Consider the following 24,230-nt stretch of genomic DNA (forward strand, 5'->3'; position numbering starts at 1 on the left):
TACTCTGGGAAAATATGACAGCATTGAGCTGAATTCCCCCCAAAAATGATGACAGCATTGAACTGAAGTAAGCAGATATCAACATACACTTTCTCTTCCATAGGGTTCTCTGGATGAAAACCTCCTGGCAGTACCATGTCTCTCTCTGTCTCTCCTCCATAGCAGCCCTCTTCTTTCATCTCCCTCCTTCCTCCTCTCAACCTCTCGTTCCGGTCACCTTTTCTCAGGCTTGTCTGCTTCCTCTGATACTTTCCTTCGTTCTCCTCTCCTCCTCCTCTCCAGCTCTACCTTCAAGGCTGTACATGTCTGTCTTCATGACCTCAATGCTGATCTTTTCACCTTCAGATCTTCCTCTTTCTCACTGTCTCTTTTACTCTCTTCTCTCCTTCTTCTACCTCTTCCCTCACTCCGCACTCTATCAGGTAGTAGATGGAAAGAAATCCTGCCGCCTATTTCTGTGCCCCAACACTCAGTCTTCTTCTAACCTTCAGTTCTCTCCATCCTCCCCCTCTCTCCTCTCGCTCCCCCTCTTTCCTTCCTTCTCTCAGAGGTATGACCTAGAACCTGTCACCTTCTCTGCTCTCAGTTTCACCTGATCTCAACTGCAGCTATGCCTTCCCCTCTGTCACGCACACAGAGGCCATGATGTCAGCTTTCTGCTTACTCCCTGTCTCTCAATTAAACTGTCTTAACTCTCCCCTTCACCTCACCTCCTCTGTCCTTCACCCCACTACCACCCCCTCTCCCCTTCACCCCACCCCCTCTCCCCTTCACCTCCTCTCCCCTTCACCTCACCTCCTCTCCCCTTCACCCCACCCCTCTCCCCTTCACCTCCTCTCCCCTTCATCTCACCTCCTCTCCTCTCCTCTCCCCTTCACCCCACCCCCTCTCCCCTTCACCTCCTCTCCCCTTCACCCCACCTCCTCTCCCCTTCACCTCACCTCCTCTCCCCTTCACCTCACCTCCTCTCCCCTTCACCTCACCTCCTCTCCCCTTCACCTCACCTCCTCTCCCCTTCACCTCACCTCCTCTCCCCTTCACCTCACCTCCTCTCCCCTTCACCTCACCTCCTCGCCCCTTCACCTCACCCCTCTCCCCTTCACCTCACCTCCTCTCCCCTTCACCTCACCTCCTCTCCCCTTCACCTCACCTCCTCTCCCCTTCACCTCACCCCCTCTCCCCTTCACCTCACCTCCTCTCCCCTTCACCTCACCTCCTCTCCCCTTCACCTCACCTCCTCTCCCCATCACCTCACCCCTCTCCCCTTCACCTCACCTCCTCTCCCCTTCACCTCACCTCCTCTCCCCTTCACCTAACCTCCCCTTCACCTCCCCTCGCATTCACCCAACCCCTCACCTCCACTACCCTTCACCTCACCCCTCTCCCCTTCACCTCACCTCCTCTCCCCTTCACCTCACCTCCTCTCCCCTTCACCTCACCTCCTCTCCCCTTCACCTCACCTCCTCTCCCCTTCACCTCACCTCCTCTCCCCTTCACCTCACCCCTCTCCCCTTCACCTCACCTCCTCTCCCCTTCACCTCACCTCCTCTCCCCTTCACCTCACCTCCTCTCCCCATCACCTCACCTCCTCTCCCCATCACCTCACCCCTCTCCCCTTCACCTCACCTCCTCTCCCCTTCACCTCACCTCCTCTCCCCTTCACCTAATCTCCCCTTCACCTCCCCTCGCATTCACCCAAACCCTCACCTCCACTCCCCTTCCCCTCACCTCCTCTCCCCATCACCTCACCCCTCTCCCCTTCACCTCACCCCTCTCCCATTCACCTCACCTCCTCTCCCCTTCACCTCACCTCCTCTCCCCTTCACCTCCTCTCCCCATCACCTCACCTCCTCTCCCTTCACCTCACCTCCTCTCCCCATCACCTCACCCCTCTCCCCTTCACCTCACCTCCTCTCCCCTTCACCTCACCCCTTCACCTCACCTCCTCTCCCCATCACCTCACCCCTCTCCCCTTCACCTCACCTCCTCTCCCCTTCACCTCACCTCCTCTCCCCTTCACCTCCTCTCCCATTCACCCCACCCCCTCACCTCCACTCCCCTTCACCTCACCTCACCCCTCTCCCCTTCACCTCCTCTCCCCTTCACCTCACCTCCTCTCCCCATCACCTCACCCCTCTCCCCTTCACCTCACCTCCTCTCCCCTTCACCTCACCTCCTCTCCCCTTCACCTAATCTCCCCTTCACCTCCCCTCGCATTCACCCAAACCCTCACCTCCACTCCCCTTCCCCTCACCTCCTCTCCCCATCACCTCACCCCTCTCCCCTTCACCTCACCCCTCTCCCATTCACCTCACCTCCTCTCCCCTTCACCTCACCTCCTCTCCCCATCACCTCACCCCTCTCCCCTTCACCTCCTCTCCCCATCACCTCACCTCCTCTCCCTTCACCTCACCTCCTCTCCCCATCACCTCACCCCTCTCCCCTTCACCTCACCTCCTCTCCCCTTCACCTCACCCCTTCACCTCACCTCCTCTCCCCATCACCTCACCCCTCTCCCCTTCACCTCACCTCCTCTCCCCTTCACCTCACCTCCTCTCCCCTTCACCTCACCTCCTCTCCCATTCACCCCACCCCCTCACCTCCACTCCCCTTCACCTCACCTCACCCCTCTCCCCTTCACCTCCTCTCCCCTTCACCTCACCTCCTCTCCCCTTCACCTCACCTCCTCTCCCCATCACCTCACCTCCTCTCCCCATCACCTCCTCTCCCCATCACCTCACCTCCTCTCCCTTCACCTCACCTCCTCTCCCCTTCACCCCACCCCGTCTCCCCTTCACCTCCTCTCCCCTTCATCTCACCACCTCACCTCCTCTCCCCCTCACCTTACCTCCTCTCCCCTTCACCTCACCTCCTCTCCCCTTCATCTCACCCCCTCTCCCCTTCACCTCCTCTCCTCTCCCCTTCACCTCACCTCCTCTCCCCTTCCCCTCATCTCACTTTCACCTAACCTCTCCCCTTCACCTTACCTCTCCCCTTCACCTCCTCTCCCCTTCCCCTCATCTCACCTTCACCTCACCTCCTCTCCCCTTCACCTCATCTCACCTTCACCTCATCTCACCTTCACCTCATCTCCCCTTCCCCTCATCTCACCTTCACCTCACCCCCCCTCCCCTTCACCTCACCTCCTCTCCTCTCCCCTTCACCTAACCTCTCACCTCCTCTCCCCTTCCCCTCATCCCACCTTCACCTCATCCCCTCTCCCCTTCACCTCACCCCCTCTCCCCTTCACCTTACCTCTCCCCTTCACCTCACCCCCTCTCCCCTTCAGCTCACCTCACCTCTCCCCTTCACCTCACCTCCTCTCCCCTTCCCCTCACCTCTCCCCTTCACCTCACCTCTCCACTTCCTTCTCCACCCCCTTCCCCTTCATCTCCGCTCCTCTCCCCTTCAGCCTCCTTTCCACCCGTCAAAACATCCAAAATGTTCTAAACTTTGTAAACCTCCAAACTCCTTCAGAAACTCACAAGAGATGACAAGCACGTTCTCTTTTCTGTGTATTTTTCTTACATGAAGCAGGCTGCCTTTCTCAACCTAACTCTTCTCTGTCTGAATGGTCCCTAAATGTCCTCCCTCCATATTGTCGCATCCGTTCTTAGAGACCTCTCTCAATGTTTCTCCGTCTCTCTCTCCATCTTCCTCCCCCCTTGCTCTCTCTTTCCCTCTCCCCCCCTCCCTCTCTCTGTCTCTCTCTCTCAGCTGTGTGGTGCTATTTCTGTGGCCAGATGAATGTATGTGGAGGACGGGGGTGTTCCTCGGGGGATCGGGTAAGGGGGAGGAGGGAGGAGTACATCAAGACCCCCGGGGAGGTTACTCATAAACAAACAAGTCTGCAGCCAAAACACGTATAGCCTTGTATACAGACAGTAGCGATAAAAATCAACCCCGAAGTGTTCAGCACTGAGACTGGACTTTCCCTGTGTCTATAGAGGCTCGGAACAGTGCACTCAAAGCATTCTAGGAGCAGAGGGATGTGTTGTGAGCTAAATACATTTCTCCCAGTGGCTCAGATGGCTGAGGACACTGGTCATACTGCTGATGTAGCATACTGCTGATGATAGTGGTGGGATAGTTACACTGTTTGACAAACAGCACATTGGGTCTTCTCAGAGAGGAATACACAGTCTAGCTCAGTGGTCACCAACCGGTCGATCGCCAAGGCATTCCAAGTCGATTACCAGACATTTCGATAAAGCCTTGTGATCCTTTCTAATGTTTTAAAATTCATTCTGGGCTGTTGGCGGTAGGTGCACTTGATTCAGAAGTCCTGCGTGCCAGGTAGGCAAATTGTGCCCATTTTGAGTCATATAAGTTGTCTGAAGGAACAAACTCTGCCTACCCGGTGGCCCAGGAGAGCTGTGGCTACATCAAGAATGCCTACCGCGCTGGCCAATCGGATAGCTCAAATCATAATTCCTACAGCTTCAACGAGCCCACAGCACACTAGTCTACGAAAGATTTCATCATTTTTAAAACCATGACCAGGGAGAGACCATCATAGAATACAGCAAAGAGCTGCTGTTTATTATGAGTGAGATTTTATTCAGCACTGTCAACCCTGTTTTAATTCTGCATTGTCAACACTGTTTTTAATTCTGCACTGTCAACAGTGTTTTTATTCTGCACTGTCAACACTGTTTTTATTCTGCACTGTCAACACTGTTTTTATTCTGCACTGTCTGTCACGCCCTGGTCTTAGTATTTTGTGTTTTCTTTATCTATTTGGTCAGGCCAGGGTGTGACATGGGTTTTTGTATGTGGTGTGTTTTGTCTTGGGTTTTTTTCATAGGTATCGGGTTTGTAGCTTAGTGGGGTGTTCTAGCTTAGTCTATGGCTGTCTGAAGTGGTTCTCAATCAGAGGCAGGTGTTTATCATTGTCTCTGATTGGGAACCATATTTAGGCAGCCATATTCTTTGAGTGTTTCGTGGGTGATTGTCCTTATGTCCTTGTTTCTGTCGTGTGTTAGTTTGCACCAGTATAGGCTGTTTCGGGTTTCGTGTTACATTTGTTGTTTTCGTATTGATTTGTGTTTTCCTTGTTTTATTAAAATATGAATCACAATAGCCACGCAGCATTTTGGTCAGACTCTTTCACCTATAGAAAACCGTGACACTGTCAACACTGTTTTTATTCTGCACTGTCAACACAGTTTTTATTCTGCACTGTCAACACAGTTTTTATTCTGCACTGTCAACACAGTTTTTATTCTGCACTGTTTCTATTCAGTACTGCCAACACTGTTTTTATTGATCACTGTTTTTATTCAGCACTGTTTTTATTCAGCACTGGTTTTATTCAGTACTGGTTTTATTCAGTACTGCCAACACTGTTTTTATTCAGCACTGGATTTATTCAGTACTGCCAACACTGTTTTTATTCAGCACTGGTTTTATTCAGTACTGGTTTTATTCAGTACTGTCAACACTTTTTTTATTCAGCACTGTTTTTATTCAGTACTGGTTTTATTCAGTACTGCCAACACTGTTTTTATTCAGCACTGGTTTTATTCAGTACTGTCAACACTGTTTTTATTCAGCACTGTTTTTATTGAGCACTGTTTTTATTCAGCACTGGTTTTATTCAGTACTGCCAACACTGTTTTTATTCAGCACTGGTTTTATTCAGTACTGTCAACACTGTTTTTATTCAGCACTGTTTTTATTCAGCACTGTTTTTATTCAGCACTGGTTTTATTCAGCACTGGTTTTATTCAGTACTGTCAACACTGTTTTTATTCTTCACTGTCAACACTGTTTTATTCTTCACTGTCAACACTGTTTTTATTCAGCACTGTCAGCACTGTTTTTATTCAGCACTGTTTTTATTCAGCACTGTCAACACTGTTTTATTCAGCACTGTTTTTATTCAGCACTGGTTTTATTCAGCACTGGTTTTATTCAGTACTGTTAACACTGTTTTTATTCAGCACTGTCAACACTGTTTTTATTCTTCACTGTCAACACTGTTTTATTCTTCACTGTCAACACTGTTTTATTCTTCACTGTCAACACTGTTTTTATTCAGCACTGTCAGCACTGTTTTTATTCAGCACTGTTTTTATTCAGCACTGTCAACACTGTTTTATTCAGCACTGTTTTTACTCAGCACTGTTTTTATTCAGCACTGTTTTTATTCAGCACTGTCAACACTGTTTTTATTCAGCACTGTTTTTATTCAGCACTGTCAACACTGTTTTTATTCAGCACTGTTTTTATTCAGCACTGTCAACACTGTTTTTATTCAGCACTGTTTTTATTCAGCACTGTCAACACAGTTTTTATTCAGCAATGTTTTTACTCAGCAATGTTTTTACTCAGCACTGTCAGCACTGTTTTTACTCAGCACTGTCATCACTGTTTTTATTCATCACTGTCAACACTGTTTTTATTCAGCACTGTTTTTATTCATCACTGTCAACACTGTTTTTATTCAGCACTGTTTTTATTCATCACTGCCAACACTGTTTTTATTCAGCACTGTCAACACTGTTTTTATTCAGCACTTTTACAAAACCTAACTTTTACTTCTCCCTACTTCCACTCGTGCTTCAGCTGCAATGAATGAGTAGCCAAGTGTATCAATACGCCTGAGTTTGTATTATTGGCAGCTCGTAGGTGTTTATTTTAATATAGAGGAATATTTCACTTTCTCTGGTCATAGGAACAACATGAATTTGTGCATGAGGCAGAAATAATGTGACGGTGTCCCCTCTCTCTGGTCAGTCTCACCGGAGGAAAGGAGAGAGCTGTGAGAGGCAGACCCTCTACTGCTTTCTGCCTCCCCCGCTGAGACTGTCCATCAGATGCAGGTACCATCAGTCCAGTCAAATAAAAAGCTAATTATTAGCAAATGATTTACATTTATTCTCAGCTGTGCCCCGCAAGTGATACGACAACTTATCTATTTTGTTACCAATTTTTTAAATAAAATATGGCCTGAGAAGAACAGTACTGGCAGGCCAAGCATAGCCAATATGCTGTGATAATGTATTAGACCTACTGCACTAACCTCATTCCTACACAACTGGTTGTATTAGGTTCATGTTACATAGGCGTACATTTTTTAAGTCATGTTTTTGTATTTGTTTTTTTTCTAAGCAGTAAATCTCGGCTTACTTTTTGACTGCGAAAGTGATCTTGAAAGGTTGGTGAATTACAAGTACTGTATCACAACAGGGGTCTCTCTCTCTCTCTCTCTCCGTGTCTCTCTCACCTCTCTGGTGAGTACAGCTAGGAAACAGCCGTTAGTCTCATCTGAAGGATCAAGTCTGAAGAACGGACACCCTGCTCTCTCCTCAGCTCGGCCCAGAGATGTGGGTAAGGAAGAGCTCGGCCTGGACAACACGCACGCACAGTCACACACACAACACATGCAGCGAGGGATACATGCGCACACACACACACACACACAGAGTTAATAAATGCACAGAGTTAATAAATGCACAGACAGAGTTAATAAATAATTCACAGGCCACAAGTCAATACAATCCCTACCAATACTCTTAGGTATAGCTGTTTAAGCCTGGGGCTGTGAAGAACTGTTGTAAAATAGTCTAACTTCAAGAACAATATCCACACAGGGAAAACTACCCACGAGATAACGAGGAAAGAGTTTCTTTGTTTTGGAGCTGATAATGATTTCATCTCTCATGGCAGGCCTTTAGGTCCTACCTGGGGTGCTAAAGTTTGAGAGGGAGGTGAGCCATAGAGAGGGAGAGAGAGACAGAGAGAGATAGAGAGACAGAGAAGGGGGGAAAGGGGGGAGTGGGGTTGAGAGGGGGAGGAAGAGAGCGAAAAAGAAACACAGAGAGAGAGAGAGAGAGAGAGAGAGACAGAGAGAGACATAGAGAGAGAGACAGAGAGAGAAAGAAAGAGACTAACCTGAAGGCTTGTAGTTTGGGTCCCTCAGTAGGCCCAGCCTGTTCCAGAGCTCCCCTCACCACCTCTTCATTCTCCTCAGGGTACAAGGAGCAGGTAGAGTACACCACCACCTGCACCTTGGGGACTGGACACAAACGTGCAAACACACAGACACATGCAAACACACACTCACGTTAAATAAACACACACCTACAGTATTAGCACACAGCCCCACAAGGCATATCAACACACACACATAAAATAACATATTCAACATGCAAATGAAACATGTTCACACTCAAAGCACAACCACGAATGAACATCAATGAATATATCTCCAACGAAGCACAGCGGATGATGGCAAAGACAGCTAAGCCGACAATTGTTTTTCACATTCCACTGCACACAAATCCTCACTAAGGGGCTTTGAAGCAGAGCATGTATAAATGTTATTTTTCTTTAAACAGTTCACGTATATGAAACATTTCTCATTTCATTCCCCTGTTGCCTTGCACCAGCTGCTGATTCCAGCCAACCATTTCTTTGGTTGCTTAGATTCCCACCCCCCCCCCCCCAAGCTGATTTCTGCTAAGTGAGAACAATAGACTTAGTTAATGAGACCAAATATTTGACCTATGGTAATAAACACAACAGATGTGTGCTGTTACAATATCCAATAAGAAAATACTTGTAAACATCAAAAGAGATGCAGCACCGCCAGTCACCGTGCCAACGGGTGGGTCGATAGCCATCTGCCATTCATTAACGGCCCGTTACAGAGGATCTGCCGCTGCTGGCAAAACCATTTGAGCCCGATCAATGACCGTGTGATTAGAGAAGATGGGTTTCCGTCACACACACACACACACACACACACACACACACACACACACACACACACACACACACACACACACACACACACACACACACACACACACACACACACACACACACACACACACTAGATTAACATGATCCAGCCCACACGGAGTTCATACAATAAGACATGAATAACTGGTTGGGTTTGCTGTGTTTCTTCAACCTGTCTCTTTAGACCAGCCCTGTGTCTGTATGAGGAAAAGTGCACAGCATGGGAAGGTTACTGAGTCGTTGTTTTGTAGCTAACAGTAGTCATGCTGACCAGACCAGGAAACACTAGCATTTCTAATTAAGACTTAGAGCCTCTCAGAGGGGAACTCAGCTCTAATTGCAGATGAGATTAGATCATTTGTGAAAGAGGGGTGTGTGTGTGTGTGTACACACACACGTAAACACTGTCTCTCTCTCTCTCTCTCTCTACGTTCTCACACTCACACTTCAGGGCATGGATGATGTCTCTCTTCTGCTGGGCCACCAGTGTGTCCAGCTTGGTCTGGGCTATGGAACCCTGGGACAGGTCCTGGAGCAGGTCTGTGTCTGAAACCGAGATGTCTTTACACTTCTGCTCATCTGTAATCTAATTTGGGTTGATTTTGGATTAAGCAGAAGCCAATTCAAGGGTAAACTGTACCTCCGTTCTCCTACAGTAATGAACTCAACAGGGTTGAGGGTATGATTTGAGGTATAGGAGTATATACAGTGAGGGGGAAAAGTATTTGATCCCCTGCTGATTTTGTACGTTTGCCCACTGACAAAGAAATTATCTGTCTATAATTTTAATGGTAGGTTTATTTGAACAGTGCGAGACAGAATAACAACAACAAAAATCCAGAAAAACGCATGTTTTGCATTTTAATGAGGGAAATAAGTATTTGACCCCCTCTCAATCAGAAAGATTTCTGGCTGCCAGGTGTCTTTTATACAGGTAACGAGCTGAGATTAGGAGCACACACTTAAAGGGAGTGCTCCTAACCTCAGCTTGTTACCTGTATAAAAGACACCTGTCCACAGAAGCAATCAATCAATCAGATCCAAAACTCTCCACCATGGCCAAGACCAAAGAGTTCTCCAAGGATGTCAGGGACAAGATTGTAGACCTACACAAGGCTGGAATGGGCTACAAGACCATCGCCAAGCAGCTTGGTGAGAAAGTGACAACAGCTGGTGCGATTATTCGCAAATGGAAGAAACACAAAAGAACTGTCAATCTCCCTCGGCCTGGGGCTCCATGCAAGATCTCACCTTGTGGAGTTGCAATGATCATGAGAACGGTGAGGAATCAGCCCAGAACTACATGGGAGGATCTTGTCAATGATCTCAAGGCAGCTGGGACCATAGTCACCAAGAAAACAATTGGTAACACACTACGCCGTGAAGGACTGAAATCCTGCAGCGCCCGCAAGGTCCCCCTGCTCAAGAAAGCACATATCCATGCCCGTCTGAAGTTTGCCAATGAACATCTGAATGATTCAGAGGACAACTGGGTGAATGTGTTGTGGTCAGATGAGACCAAAATGGAGCCGTGTTTGGAGGAGGGGGAATGCTGCCTATGACCCCAAGAACACCATCCCCACCGTCAAACATGGAGGTGGAAACATTATGCTTTGGGGGTTTTTTTCTGCTAAGGGGACAGGACAACTTCACCGCATCAAAGGGACGATGGACGGGGCCATGTACCGTCAAATCTTGGGTGAGAACCTCCTTCCCTCAGCCAGGGCATTGAAAATGGGTTGTGGATGGTTATTCCCGCATGACAATGACCCAAAACACATGGCCAAGGCAACAAAGGAGATGCTCAAGAGGAAGCACATTAAGGTCCAGGAGTGGCCTTGCCAGTCTCCAGACCTTAATCCCATAATTGCCCTTAATTGCCAAACGTCAGCCTTGAAACCTTAATGACTTGGAGAAGATCTGCAGAGGAGTGGGACAAAATCCCTCCTGAGATGTGTGCATACCTGGTGGCCAACTACAAGAAATGTCTGACCTCTGTGATTGCCAACAAGGGTTTTGCCACCAAGTACTAAGTCATGTTTTGCTGAGGGGTCAAATAATTATTTCCCTCACGAAAATGCAAATCAATTTATATCATTTTTAACATGCGTTTTTCTGGATTTTTGTTGTTGTTATTCTGTCTCTCACTGTTCAAATAAACCTACCATTAAAATTATAGACTGATCATTTCTTTGTCAATGGGAAAACGTACAAACTCAGCAGGGGATCAAGTACTATTTTCCCTCACTATAGGTGGTAATATGGAGGGTATAGTGGTGGTAATATGGAGGGTATAGGGGTGTAATATGGAGGGTATAAGGGTGTAATATGGAGGGTATAGGGGTGTAATATGGAGGGTATATAGGTGGTAATATGGAGGGTATAGGGGTGTAATATGGAGGGTATAGGGGTGTAATATGGAGGGTATAGGGGTGTAATATGGAGGGTATAGTGGTGTAATATGTAGGGTACAGTGGTGGTAAAACGGAGGGTATAGCTGTGGTAATATGGAGGGTATAGGGGTGTAATATGGATAGTAGATGGTTGGTAATATGGAGGGTATATACGTGGTAATATGCAGGGTATATGGGGTGTAGTGTGTTGGGGTATGCGAAGCAGTACCTCCGTTCTCCTGCAGTATGAACTCAACAGGGTTGCTGACTGCAGACACGGAGCACTGGGGGGTCAGCAGGATGACCCGGACCCGCTGGAGTCTCAGGTCACATGGGTCCAGAGACAGGAAACTCATAGGGATCAGCTTCACGTCTGACCAGACAAACTCAAACACTCAGACACACATATACAGTAAGTCTGTAGCATGAACCAACCCACACTGGGACTCAGTAACATTTCTCCCAAGGACACAACCACAATAGTAATACATACCTATTTACCAGACGTGTCTCTTATCCAAAGCGACTTACTTAAAGCAGGCACACATTTTACGTAAGGGTGGTCCCAGAAAACTCTGCCCAACAATTCTGCCGTTCTAAGCATCATTCTCTACCCACTGAGCTACAGAGGACCACAACCATATCGTGCCAACAGTACACGCTTAAATGGAAAGTAGCTAGCGACTGTTGACTTACACACACACACACACACACACACACACGCACACACACACAGACGGATCCCACGTACTCTTGCAGGCCATATTGGCAAGGACCTCCTGTAGCTCCTCCCTCTGGGCGGGTGGGCGGTCGCCAACACAGGCGAACACTTTCGACTGGCTGTTGCCATGGGCGTTGCCGTGGGTGACCAGGGAGGCGGTGTGTGACATGGTAAGGCCGGAGGAGGAGCCAGCCATCAGGACGTCCCCGTCTGGGAGCAACAGAGAGCGCACCACACAGGGACCGACGCTACAGCATTTATCCTAGAGAAGGGTGGGTGAGAGGGGTTAGAGGTGGAGACGGGAGGGGGGCAGAAGGGGAGGGAGAGAAGGAAAGAGAGAGGTAGGGTTACAACTTGAGTACAGCCTTTTTCCACAAAGGAGAGAGAGAGAGAGAGAGAGAGAGAGAGAATAATGTGTGCAAGCAGACAGAGAGATTAATGGAGATGTCCTTCAACCAGCAGAACCCCACCCTCTAGAGACAGTGCTGAACATAGCATAACAGAGCCAGCTAATTTGACTTCCTTTAGTTAGTGTCCATATCACGGTCTTTGTACGAAAAAAAGAAAGAGAGGAAGGCAAGAGCAAGGACACGGAGAAAGGGAGAAGAGGGGGAGTGAGAGGAAGACGAGGAGAGAGGGGAAGTGATTAATTTAGCAGTGGTATTGAATGCTTAATTGAATTTGGCTTTGTAATCACATTTCACTGTGCTTGTGTGGCATGACGCTCAGAGAAGCTGTGGCAGGCAGCAGCTTGACTTTATTGGAGTAGAAATTAAAATGACAAGCTTATAGCTCCGCAGCCATAAAATTAGTCATTAGAATACTCTCCCAGAAACAAGGAGGAGGGTTTCATAGACTGGCACAAAATGGGCTTTGGATACTCCGTATTCACAATGGATGGGGAAGAATTTGCATCGAAAAGTTGACTTTGATTTATGGATGCAAGCTGACGTACAATAGAGCCATGTTTCTTTCGTTGTTTTGTTCAATTGTTGGCTTAGAACGAAGCCCAGGGGTGTGTCTGAAATGGCACCCTATCCTGGTCACATGTAGTGCACTATACAGGGAATAGGTGCCATCTCCCAGGCAGTCTTGCAGCAGTACCTGTATGATGAGCTTGTTGTCGCTGAGCAGCTTGGTGCGGTACAGGTCAGCTTTGAGCTGGGGGGGGAACACCAACACGTCCACACAGTGGGGGTCCTGACAGAAGGACTGCCCTTCCAACTGCCTGACTGAATTCACCTGAGAGAATCCCCCTCGCTTCAGGACGCCGCACACCTCTTCAAGGCTGGGGGGGAGGGAAGACGAGACAGGATGTGAGGGTCATTATAGCATGTCAAATCCCTCTATGGCCCTTTAAAAAGCTTCTACCGCGGATGTCACCTCTGGTAGTAAAATGTAATTTCCTGTGTGTGCACGCACGCACACACACACACACACACACATACCACTGGTAACCTTAGAGTCTCAGGGCTTGTTGCTGATTGGATCTGTCCACTACAAGGGGATTTACACACCACTAAATCAGGCTGACTGCAGCAACAGACATACACTCACACACACCCTCTCAGACTTGACATGAACCAACACCACCACCACTCTTGTCAAGAGGGCGCAACAGCATCTCTACTTCCTAAGGCGGCTGAAGTAATTCGGCATGCCACCCGGGTCCTCTCCAGATACTACCGCTGCACCATCGAGAGCGTCCTGACCGGTTGCATCACAGCCTGGTACTGGAATTGCTCCGTCCACAACCTCAAGGCTCTCCAGCGGGTGGTGAAAACAGCCCGGTACATCACTGGGACCGTGCTCTCACCCATCCAGGATGAAAAGGTGCCTGAGGAAGGCATGCAGCATCATCAAGGATCCCACGCACCAACCCAGCCACAAGCTGTTCTCTCCCTTAATGTCAGAGAGACAGTATCGGAACATGAGGTCTGATACCAACAGGTTCAGAGACCGTTTCTATCTCCAAACCATCAGACTGCTGAACACTTGAACTGGACTGACCACCTGCTCTGATTCTCCACACCTTAGCACACATGCACTCACTCATATACACACACACACACACACACACACACGTCACGCCCTGATCTGTTTCACCTGTCCCTGTGATTGTCTCCATCCCCTCCAGGTGTCGCTTATTTTCCCCAGTGTATTTATCCCTGTGTTTCCTGTCTCTCTGTACCAGTGTATTTATCCCTGTGTTTCCTGTCTCTCTGTACCAGTGTATTTATCCCCGTGTTTCCTGTCTCTCTGTACCAGTGTATTTATCCCTGTGTTTCCTGTCTCTCTGTACCAGTGTATTTATCCCTGTGTTTCCTGTCTCTCTGTACCAGTGTATTTATCCCTGTGTTCCTGTCTCTCTGTACCAGTGTATTTATCCCCGTGTTTCCTGTCTCTCTGTACCAGTGTATATATCCCTGTGTTTCCTGTCTCTCTGTACCAATGTATTTATCCCTGTGTTTCCTGTCTCTCTGTACCAGTGTATTTATCCCTGTGTTTCCTGTCTCTCTGTACCAGTGTATTTATCCCCGTGTTTCCTGTCTCTCTGTACCAGTGTATTTATCTCTGTGTTTCCTGTCTCTCTGTACCAGTGTATTTATCCCCATGTTTCCTGTCTCTCTGTGCCAGTTCGTCTTGCATGTTTCCAAGTCAACCAGCGTTTTTCCCGCTCTCCTGCTCTTTGCATTTCTCCTTTTTCTAGTCTTCCCGATTTTGACCCTTGCCCGTTCCTGGACTTTGTACCCGCCTGCCTGACCATTCTGCCTGCCTGACCATTCTGCCTGCCTTGACCTCGAGCCTGTCTGCTTCTCTGTACCTGCTGGACTCTGTACCTCCTGGACTCTGTACCCGCCTGCCTGACCATTCTGCCTGCCTTGACCACGAGCCTGTCTGCCTCTCTGTACCTCCTGGACTCTGTACCTCCTGGACTCTGTACCCGCCTGCCTGACCCTTCTGCCTGCCTTGACCTCGAGCCTGTCTGCCTGCCTGACCATTCTGCCTGCCTGACCATTCTGCCTGTCTGCTTCTCTGTACCACCTGGACTCTGTACCTCCTGGACTTTGTACCCGCCTGCCTGACCATTCTGCCTGCCTTGACCTCGAGCCTGTCTGCCTGCCTGACCATTCTGCCTGCCTGACCATTCTGCCTGCCTTGACCTCGAGCCTGTCTGCCTGCCTGACCATTCTGCCTGCCTGACCATTCTGCCTGCCTTGACCTCGAGCCTGTCTGCCTCTCTGTACCTCCTGGACTCTGAACTGGTTTTGACATTTTTGCCTGTCCACAACCATTCTCTTGCCTACCCCTTTCGGATGAATAAACATTGTAAGACTCCAACCATCTGCCTCCTGTGTCTGCATCTGGGTCTCGCCTTGTGTCATGATAATACAGACACACACACACACACACACACACACACATTTCACAACTACTGCTACCAGACTCTTATTATACTGCTCAGTTTATACAATGCCTCCCCCCACCCCCAATACTTGTGTAAATATTGTAGTATAAATTGTGTCTTCCTGTATTATAATTATGCAATACCACCCATACCACTGCTGGCTTGCTTCTGAAGCTAAGCAGGGTTGGTCCTGGTCAGTCCCTGGATGGGAGACCAGATGCTGCTGGAAGTAGTGTTGGAGGGCAAGTAGGAGGCAATCTTTCCTCTGGTCTAAAAAATATCCCAATTCCCCAGGGCAGTGATTGGGGACACAGTCCTGTGTAGGGTGCCGTCTTTTGGATGGGACGTTAAACGGGTGTCCTGACTCTCTGAGGTCATTAAAGATCCCATGGCACTTATCGTAAGAGTAGGGGTGTTAACCCCGGTGTCCTGGCTAAATGACCAATCTGGCCCTCAAACCATCAAGGTCACCTAATAATCCCCAGTTTCCAATGGGCCTATTCATCCCCCTCTTCTCCCCTGTAACTATTCCTCAGGTCGTTGCTGCAAATGAGAACGTGTTCTCAGTCCACTTACCTGGTAAAATAACGGATTAAAAAAACTATCCAGAGCGTTTCGCCGTTCTGCATTACAGTGTGGTACGACAGTGTCACAGTACAGACAAAAACCAGGGTGACAAGTCTGCTGAGAACTGAGTAAAGAACCTTTCTGGACAGCTACCACAAAAACATGCCGAGGATGGCAAACAAAATAGCAGAGGAAGGACTCCTCCTAACTCTTGAGTTTGTGATCCTGTCATCCAGGAAACACTACAGACTCCCAAGTCTAAACTGGTCGGGTACAAAAACAGATTGGTGCCACACGCACTGACCCTTATGAAAAATACGGAGGGTATGGGAATGGACGTGCAAGTGTGAGAAGGGAAATGTAACGGTGTAAAATAATCATGGAATCGTGGACATTGTAATGATAGGGTTGTGTAGTAACATGATGCGCAACGCTCAGTGAACTTGGATATTAAGGGGATGTGTTATATTGAGTGGATGGGAGGGGGGGGGCAGAGTGATTGTAATGGTGAAGGGAGGTGTATGAGTCCTTACGCTGTCATATCTGTTTTGTTTTTCACAAATGTGTATGTTTGATGTTGTCTATGCCATGTCTCTCACTCTCTCGCAGGGCATTTTCTTCTACGTAAAGCATTTTTCTGTGGAAAATCAGACAAGTATATATCTAACCTAATCTCTCTCTCTCTCCGTCTCTCCTCCGTTCTCTCTCTCGCACACGCACACTTTGGTTTAATGGGATGTCTGCATGGCACCTGCATGGCCAACACCCACAATCTCAGACCTGTGTGTGTGTGTGTAGTGTGCTGACCTGCTCTTGAATGTGTTGACCCATGCGTAGAGGAGCAGCCTGTTGGCTCTCTCCTGTTTCTTCCTCACAGCCTCGGGGAGGATGCAGTCGATGGTCAGGAGGTCATGTTTGATCCTACTGCGAGCCAGGGAGGCTGCCAGCTTGGTCTTAAACCTACAACACACACAGGAAGAGAGAAGGTGTTCCAACAGACACTCATACCCCTCAGCTACCTACCAAAACACCACAGATAAAGTACCCCCCCCCCCCCCCCTCCTCTTACCTGAGGAGGCAGTTCTCCACCTCCCTGACTTCCTGTACGAGCTCCTCCCCATGGCATTCCCGAGGGAGGAACTTCCTGTCCTGGAAGTCGTAAAGCATCACCACCACCAGACTCATCTGGTCATCAGGCTGGAGAAAGAACGCAGCGTAGAGTTAGAATCCATAGATCAGACACTTCAAAAGCCAACTGTATACGTGTCCAGAAACGGAAATAACAGCAGAGTTGGGGCTGGATAGAGAGAGAGAAGTTTTGCTTCAACAATCAACCGCACCAGAGTATATACGGATAAACATGTCACGCTCTGACAGTCAACTGCCAACAAACTGTCAGTCGGCCAAAGACAGAAAACAACAGATACAGCATAGAACGGATGAAGGAGTTGTTCTTCAACAGTTGGATGCCTACACCAGAGGGAGCATAGAGAGAATAGAACGAATTCACACGGTTCAACAATCAACATTCTTTATCATCAAACCCCAGAGATCGCCTAGACACAGTAAGGATAATTCAATACTGCTATACACAGTAACTACCTTCAGAAACCCTCAAGAGAAATCCCCTGAGAAGGCAGTTTGATGGGTTTATTGATTAGGTGATTGACAGTGTCATGTAACTCCTATGGTTGTTTTGGGCAGGTCCCCAGCAGTCCCCCGTCCTCCACTCAGAGGCAGAGGTAGGGTGGTGGAGCAGCTTTGGGATGCCCTGCCAGGACCTGGCTCCTATCTCTTAATTAAACCCGGCAGGAAGACACACTCCATCTCTCCCTCTCACACTCTACCTCTCCCACCAGCTTATCACCCTCTCATACCTTCACGCTCTGTCACTCTGTCCCTCCGTCGCTCTATCCCTCCCCTTTCTTCCTCTCTCTCCCTCTTTCTCTCTCAAGGGGTCGAGGGACACAGATCACATTAGTGGCAGATGGTGTTGCTCGGCAGCAACAGATTGCCATGGCGCCGCTGCAAGGCTAATGGAGCGAGACGCTACGCTAGGCTAACACTAACTGCTCGGCTAAAGAACTAGCGCCAGCTCGTTATTCACTCAGGGGCTTTTAATCAGATTTTTGGAAAGGTTGATATCAGAAACAGGTGCTGGGTCCGCCCCTATCTCCCCCTCCTTTCCCTCCATTCCAATCTCCCTTCCTCCGTCATCGCTCGCCTTCTACCAAGGTTGAACCCCGGGGGGGGCTGCCTGGTAACAGCGTCCCGTTGCTGGAAGTAAACAAGTCTGTTGTGATGTCGCGTCACCCCTGCTGCCGCGCTGTGACATCAGGCCTTAACACCCAACACTGGCCACTTAACACTGGCCAACTGAACACTGGCCGTGATGGATGTGATGGACCAAGTAATGATCAAATGATGAGGTCTACAAATACAGAGGTCGCTGCTATGCATGGTCTACCATCGGGAGAATACTGTGCAGTTTCACTGCATCACTTAAACTCCTATGCTTTGTCTCTCTCGTCACTGCATGGTCACTTCCCTCTATTTCCAGCCGCAGTGAGGTAGATCTAAGCCACATTTCTCTCTTCACTGCAATCAAATACACTCCAGACTTCAGTTCCCCTCTTAGAAAGAAAGCTTCCAAAAGGGTTATTCGGCGGTCCCCATAGGATAACCCTTTTTGGTTCCAGGTTCCAGGTTCCAACCCAAAAGAGTTCCACCTGGAACCAAAAAGGGTTATCCTATGGGGACAGCTGAAGAACCCTTTTAGGTTCTCGACAGCACCTTTCGTTTCTATCGCCATCCCTCTCTCCTTTTTACGTCTCCCTTGGCATCCCTCTCCTCCTCTTTCCGTCAAGGTTGAACTTTATAGATGCCAGGGGTGTAAAATGAGGTGAGAGTGAGTTCTGAAGAGAGCCTCATTGTGTCTGGCCTTTATTATCTCCTGGTGGGGTGCAGAATAACGACCTGCCACCCCACCATAGAGAAGACCCATTCATTCCAGGCAAGGCCATATTTCCCACAGGTACTACAGTAAGTCTGTGCGTGTCATGCGTGTATGTGTATATGTGTGTGTCTGTGTGTGGGTGGGTGCATGTGTGTGTGTGTGTGTGTGTGTGTGGGGGTGTGTGTGTGTGTGTGTGTGCGCTTATGGAGAAATTCCAGTTTGCCCTCACATTACCATCTCCATCATTGCCATCATCTCTACTCTAACATCACAAGCCTGTTTCTTTAAACTACAGCGGAGCAAAAGTACACTCAAAAACCATCCCAGACGCCAATCTTGATTTATGGAAATGAGTAGGGAGGCGTTGTTTTACAGTGCAACTACCTCTCGGTTCATGGCTGCCGTGGGAACCTTCTCTTTACGTCTACACAGTGCACTGCTAATTGTATTGGGCTCACAGCCCAGACAACCGCTCCCAGAGACGGAGAGAGGAGGGATACGTATCGACCAGAATACACTCAGACCCGCTGAGCGGCGGGCACGCAGACACAGCCCTGAGCAGCCCAGGGTGCCATGTAGAGCATCCTGATCTCATCACTAATGGAGTGTTTCCGTTTGAGAAAAGCAACAAACCCAACAAACAACCGACTTGCCGAGTTCTCGTTGTTCTCTCAGATGTGTGGCACCAAATTGCTTTGTGATGTGAAGAAAAGGCGTTATATCGATATATAATAATCGGTATCACAGTTACAGATTAGTGGTTTGAAAAGCAAGCAGAGCTGAACAAAGACTTTGTACAACAAGGAGAACAGCGGGACATGAATATTGAGAGCTCTGAAGTACCGCTGTGGAGTCAGGAAGTTAGAGGAAGTCAAAACCGGTTGAAACAGATCTCGAACTTTCTCCTCCCTGGGTGAAGCTCTATGTTTCACTCACCATTGGCTGAGAGAGGTAAAAGCAGCTGTCAATCATGATGTCCTCCAGGAGCTCTTGGTCTGTGGTGGGAGGAGCATAGAGAATGTTTCAATAGTGTAACTCGTGGACAGGTAAGTAAGTAAGTAAGTAAGTGAGTGAGTGAGTGAGTGAGAGAGAGAGAGAGAGAGAGAAGGTGAGAATTAATATTTCCATCATATGGAGATAATGGTTCAGGATCTTGCCAATCTCATCTCTATCTTTATTTTCTCTATCTCTAATTATCTCCACAGACCAGCCCAGACCAGACAGGATCATTTGGAACATGCCTGATAGAATTACACACCTAACCCAATGAAATAAATGGCTAGGGCTGAGACTCCATATCTAATGCTGAGCTCTTGTCTAGAAAGGAGATAGGGAGAGACAGCGAGAGAGCTCTCGAAGGCAGCAGGAATAATCTCACTATAATTTGAAACGCTAATTCAATTAGATGAGGATTTTTTTTTTACTCACACGATTAAACGCTCATTTTGTATTTTAATGGAGTTAATCAGAGATTTAAATTGAGTTAATTTACCATAATTAATTTAGAAATTAGAGCCTCTGCGACACTGATGACACTTATTAATCACACATTGCTAGTCATGTAATCGGTGGCTGTAATACCAGGATACATGCCATGTGCATTGCTCTCATTAGAGACCAAGGTCTTGTAGGCTACATACCAGCTATCTGAGAGACATCTGCAGTTCCTAATGTGTTTTTCTCTTCTCTCTGCCCTAGCTGAGCTATCATGAAGGGAACATCTGTCTCCCTTGACAACAGGATGTTTTATTCTGACCCACACAGCCTTGCGCAAGCACGCACACACACACACACACACCGCCTCGCACACACGCCAGAGTATGTGAGCGGAGCGAGGAGTGGAGTGTGCCAAATTTGACTGGAGCGAGGAGCGAGTTTCCAAAGGCTGGAGCATCAGCATTCTCACCCACTCCAGTAGCGCTCGCTTCACGAGCACTTCACGAACACTTCACGGGCACTTCACCGGGACTTCACGGGCACTTCACGGGCACTTCACGGGCACTTCACGGGCACTTCACGGGCACTTCACGGGCACTTCACGGGCACTTCACGGGCACTTCACGAGCCCTTCACGGGCACTTCACGAGCACTTCACGGGCACTTCACCGGGACTTCACGGGCACTTCACGGGCACTTCACGGGCACTTCACGAGCACTTCACGGGCACTTCACGGGCACTTCACCGGGACTTCACGGGCACTTCACGGGCACTTCACGAGCACTTCACGGGCACTTCACGGGCACTTCACGGGCACTTCACGGGCACTTCACGGGCACTTCACGAGCCCTTCACGGGCACTTCACGAGCCTTTCACGAGCACTTCACGGGTACTTCATGAACCCTTCACCGGCACTTCACGAGCCCTTCACGAGCCCTTCACGGGCACTTCACAGGCATTTCATGAGCCTTTCACAAGCTCTTCACGGGCACTTCATGAGCCATTCACGAGCACTTCACGGGCACTTCACGAGCCTTTCACGAGCACTTCACGGGCAATTCACAAGCCTTTCACGAGCTCATGGCATGCCGGCCCAGCATGCATTTGCAATCTACTCGTGTGTTGCTATGGCCCCATGCTTTAGCTCCTGTCATGGAGTTCTCTAAATGTTTTCATAAGGAAACTGATAAAACACAGAGGTGAACAAAGATGAGGAGGACCACGAGCAAGAGAGGGAGCGAGGTGATGTAGTGTCCACAACTAAAGAACCATTGTGGAATCTGAAAAGACAGGTATCCCGAAAGCATGATGGTGTCCTTAGTACGTGCACATGCCAACAGAAAGGAACCAGGTGCATAGCTAGCTGGGTGTAGCAAAGCGAAACACTGTAGCAAAGTATTTATTAACTAAAAATCAGATCTCTTAAAAGTTTAGTTAATTTTCATTCTATTATCTACACAATAGGCCATCCTTGATTTTGGCCTAATAGGCCTGTCCTTTTACCTCTTTCAAGGAGCTTTCCGTTTTGATAGGGTTATAGTACCTAAAACCCTTTAGGGTTTCTACCTACAGAAGAAACTGAAAACAACTACGCATCCCTGCCCAGTCTGGCAAGGGATGCCAGTGGCTCTGCAAGCACTGAGAGGGCATTCTCCACTGCCGGCCTGATCTCCATGCACCATCGCATGAGCCTGAAGCCAGAGACTCCGGACAAAGTCATGTTTCTAAAAATTAATTCAAAGGAACTATGGATGGAGCCTAATATTTTTTTGTTTAATTTGTAATGAATTCTAAGTAAGTCACAGCCTATATATGTGCAATTTATATACTATTAATAACAACAACATTTTGTTTAAATGCTGAGCGCTTAATGCCCCTACCAGCCTAGTTTGTCGCACCAGCAAATGCTTCACAACTTATTTTTTTTAGTAGGCTATAGCTTTGAAATAATATAAATAACATAGCCTAAATAATTCATTTTCGTTCATCCTTAGGCTCCATGTCTGGCTCCTGAACTATTTGGAGTGTTTATATGCTGTTTAATACGATTTGAAATGATGAACGCTTCTTAACTTTTCCTGTTGTTTATTAAAATAAGATACTTTTCATTCAAATCATATGGTTTGGTTTCAATACTTCAAAGCCAAATGGTCGGTCCAGGTAGTCACAAAAATAGATGGGTGTTGGTTAAACTGTGATTTTAAGGAACGGAGCGAATTTGGAGCGGCAGTTTGTTTTCTCCTTTGAGCGAGGAGCTGGATTTCTGACCGCTCAACTCCGCTCACATACTCTGACATACAGTCTCACACACACGTAGCCCCGCTCACACGCAGCCTCGCTCACACGCAGCCCCGCTCACACGCAGCCTCGCTCACACGCAGCCCCGTTCACACGCAGCCCCGCTCACACGCAGCCCCGCGCAAACGCAGCCCGCTCACACGCAGCCCGCTCACACGCAGCCCGCTCACACCCAGCCTCGCTCACACGCAGCCCGCTCACACGCAGCCCGCTCACACGCAGCCCCGCTCACACGCAGCCCCGCTCACACGCAACCCCGCTCACACGCAGCCTCGCTCACACGCAGCCTCGCTCACACGCAGCCCCGCTCACACGCAGCCCCGCTCACACACAGCCTCACACACACGGCCTCACACACACACACACACACAGCCTCACACACACACGGCCTCACATACACACGGCCTCACACACACACAGCTTCACACACACACGCAGCCTCGCTCACACACAGCCTCGCTCACACAGTCTTGCACACACACACACACACACACACACACACACACACACACACACACACACACACACACACACACACACACACACACACACACACACACAGCTTCGCACACAAACAAACAGACTCACACATTCTGGTTCCCAGTGTCCCCAGAACCACAGGCTTTCTCCTTCAACTCCAAAGAAGGGAGAGCAAACAGCAACACATCTGCTTTATCTTGGATTAGGAAACACCTGTTTCTAAACCCCCTCAATTTTGCAATGTGTTTTCACTACATGTTGGAAAGGGAAGCACAGCAGCTTTATCCAAAATGCACATGTTCCAGGTAATCTTGATAGAACAGCATTTTCCTTATTTTCAAAATCCTCTTTATCCCATTGAGAAGGCGAAAATGAAATGGGGCAGACGGAAAGGGTTTTGAGTGTATGAGCGTGTGTCTGTGTGTGTATGTGTGTGTGTGTTTGTGTGCGTACATGTGTGCGTCTGTGCTTATGAATGCATTTAAATCTAAAACGAAATGGGACAGACGGGAAGGGTTTTGAGTGTGTGTGTGTGTGCTATGATCAAAACACTCATTGACCTGATGCTGCTGTAAATCCTGCAAGGCGTATAGGCCCAATCACAGACACTGTCTTTAGTGTGTGTGTGTGTGTGTGTGTGTGTGTGTGTACATAATGGCTGTGCTGCCCTGATTAACCTCTAATCTTAAATGACACGCCTGAGTCCTATCTAACTGCCACTGGGAGGTGTCGCCATTACAAAGAACTGCCACTGGGACGCCATGGCAACAACATACCCCGCTGTTAACCTACCATAACATCACAAATCACGCCAACCGTCTGCTCAACTTGGGCTAAACAGGTGAAGGCTAGATAAAAGGGGTGCAAAAACACACACACACACACGCACACACGCACACACACACACTAAAGACAGTGTCTGTGATTGGGCCTATACTCCTTGCAGGATTTAAAGCAGCGTCGGGTCAATGAGTGTTTCGATCATAGCAGCAGAAGGTCTTAAAGATAAGCCTAGCAACATGGCCGCCTTGCCAGGAGGAAAGCACAGACCCGGGGGGGGTAAATTCACATATAAATCTCTCATACCAGGAGCTATTACACATCAGGGGCAGCACTGAGCTGAGGTGTAAGCACCTAAATATTGACCTATAAGCGTCGGGTAGGAGTTGCCCTTATGCACAGATCTAGGATCAGCGTAACCTCCCCAAATCCTCGC

General features: G+C 48.5%; 1 protein-coding gene across 2 annotated transcripts in view; it reads right to left on the minus strand.

Annotated features, from left to right (window-relative positions):
• Window positions 1-24,230, minus strand: part of LOC135526286 (putative methyltransferase NSUN7) — a 35,276-nt gene that overhangs the window by 5,753 nt on the left and 5,293 nt on the right. The window contains exons 3-11 of one of the 2 annotated variants that reach the window (XM_064954534.1): window positions 19,734-19,792; window positions 16,911-17,038; window positions 16,649-16,801; window positions 12,970-13,153; window positions 11,896-12,127; window positions 11,374-11,517; window positions 9,196-9,297; window positions 7,900-8,023; window positions 7,232-7,352 (exon numbers count right to left, since the gene is read on the minus strand). In XM_064954534.1, the coding sequence (XP_064810606.1) occupies window positions 7,232-7,352; window positions 7,900-8,023; window positions 9,196-9,297; window positions 11,374-11,517; window positions 11,896-12,127; window positions 12,970-13,153; window positions 16,649-16,801; window positions 16,911-17,038; window positions 19,734-19,792 (1,247 nt within the window). The remainder of the gene's footprint in view (window positions 1-7,231; window positions 7,353-7,899; window positions 8,024-9,195; window positions 9,298-11,373; window positions 11,518-11,895; window positions 12,128-12,969; window positions 13,154-16,648; window positions 16,802-16,910; window positions 17,039-19,733; window positions 19,793-24,230) is intronic. The other variant, XM_064954535.1, reaches the window with a different exon arrangement.

Source organism: Oncorhynchus masou, chromosome 32, assembly GCF_036934945.1.
Source record: "Oncorhynchus masou masou isolate Uvic2021 chromosome 32, UVic_Omas_1.1, whole genome shotgun sequence".
In the NCBI taxonomy this organism is placed as follows: Eukaryota; Metazoa; Chordata; class Actinopteri; order Salmoniformes; family Salmonidae; genus Oncorhynchus; species Oncorhynchus masou.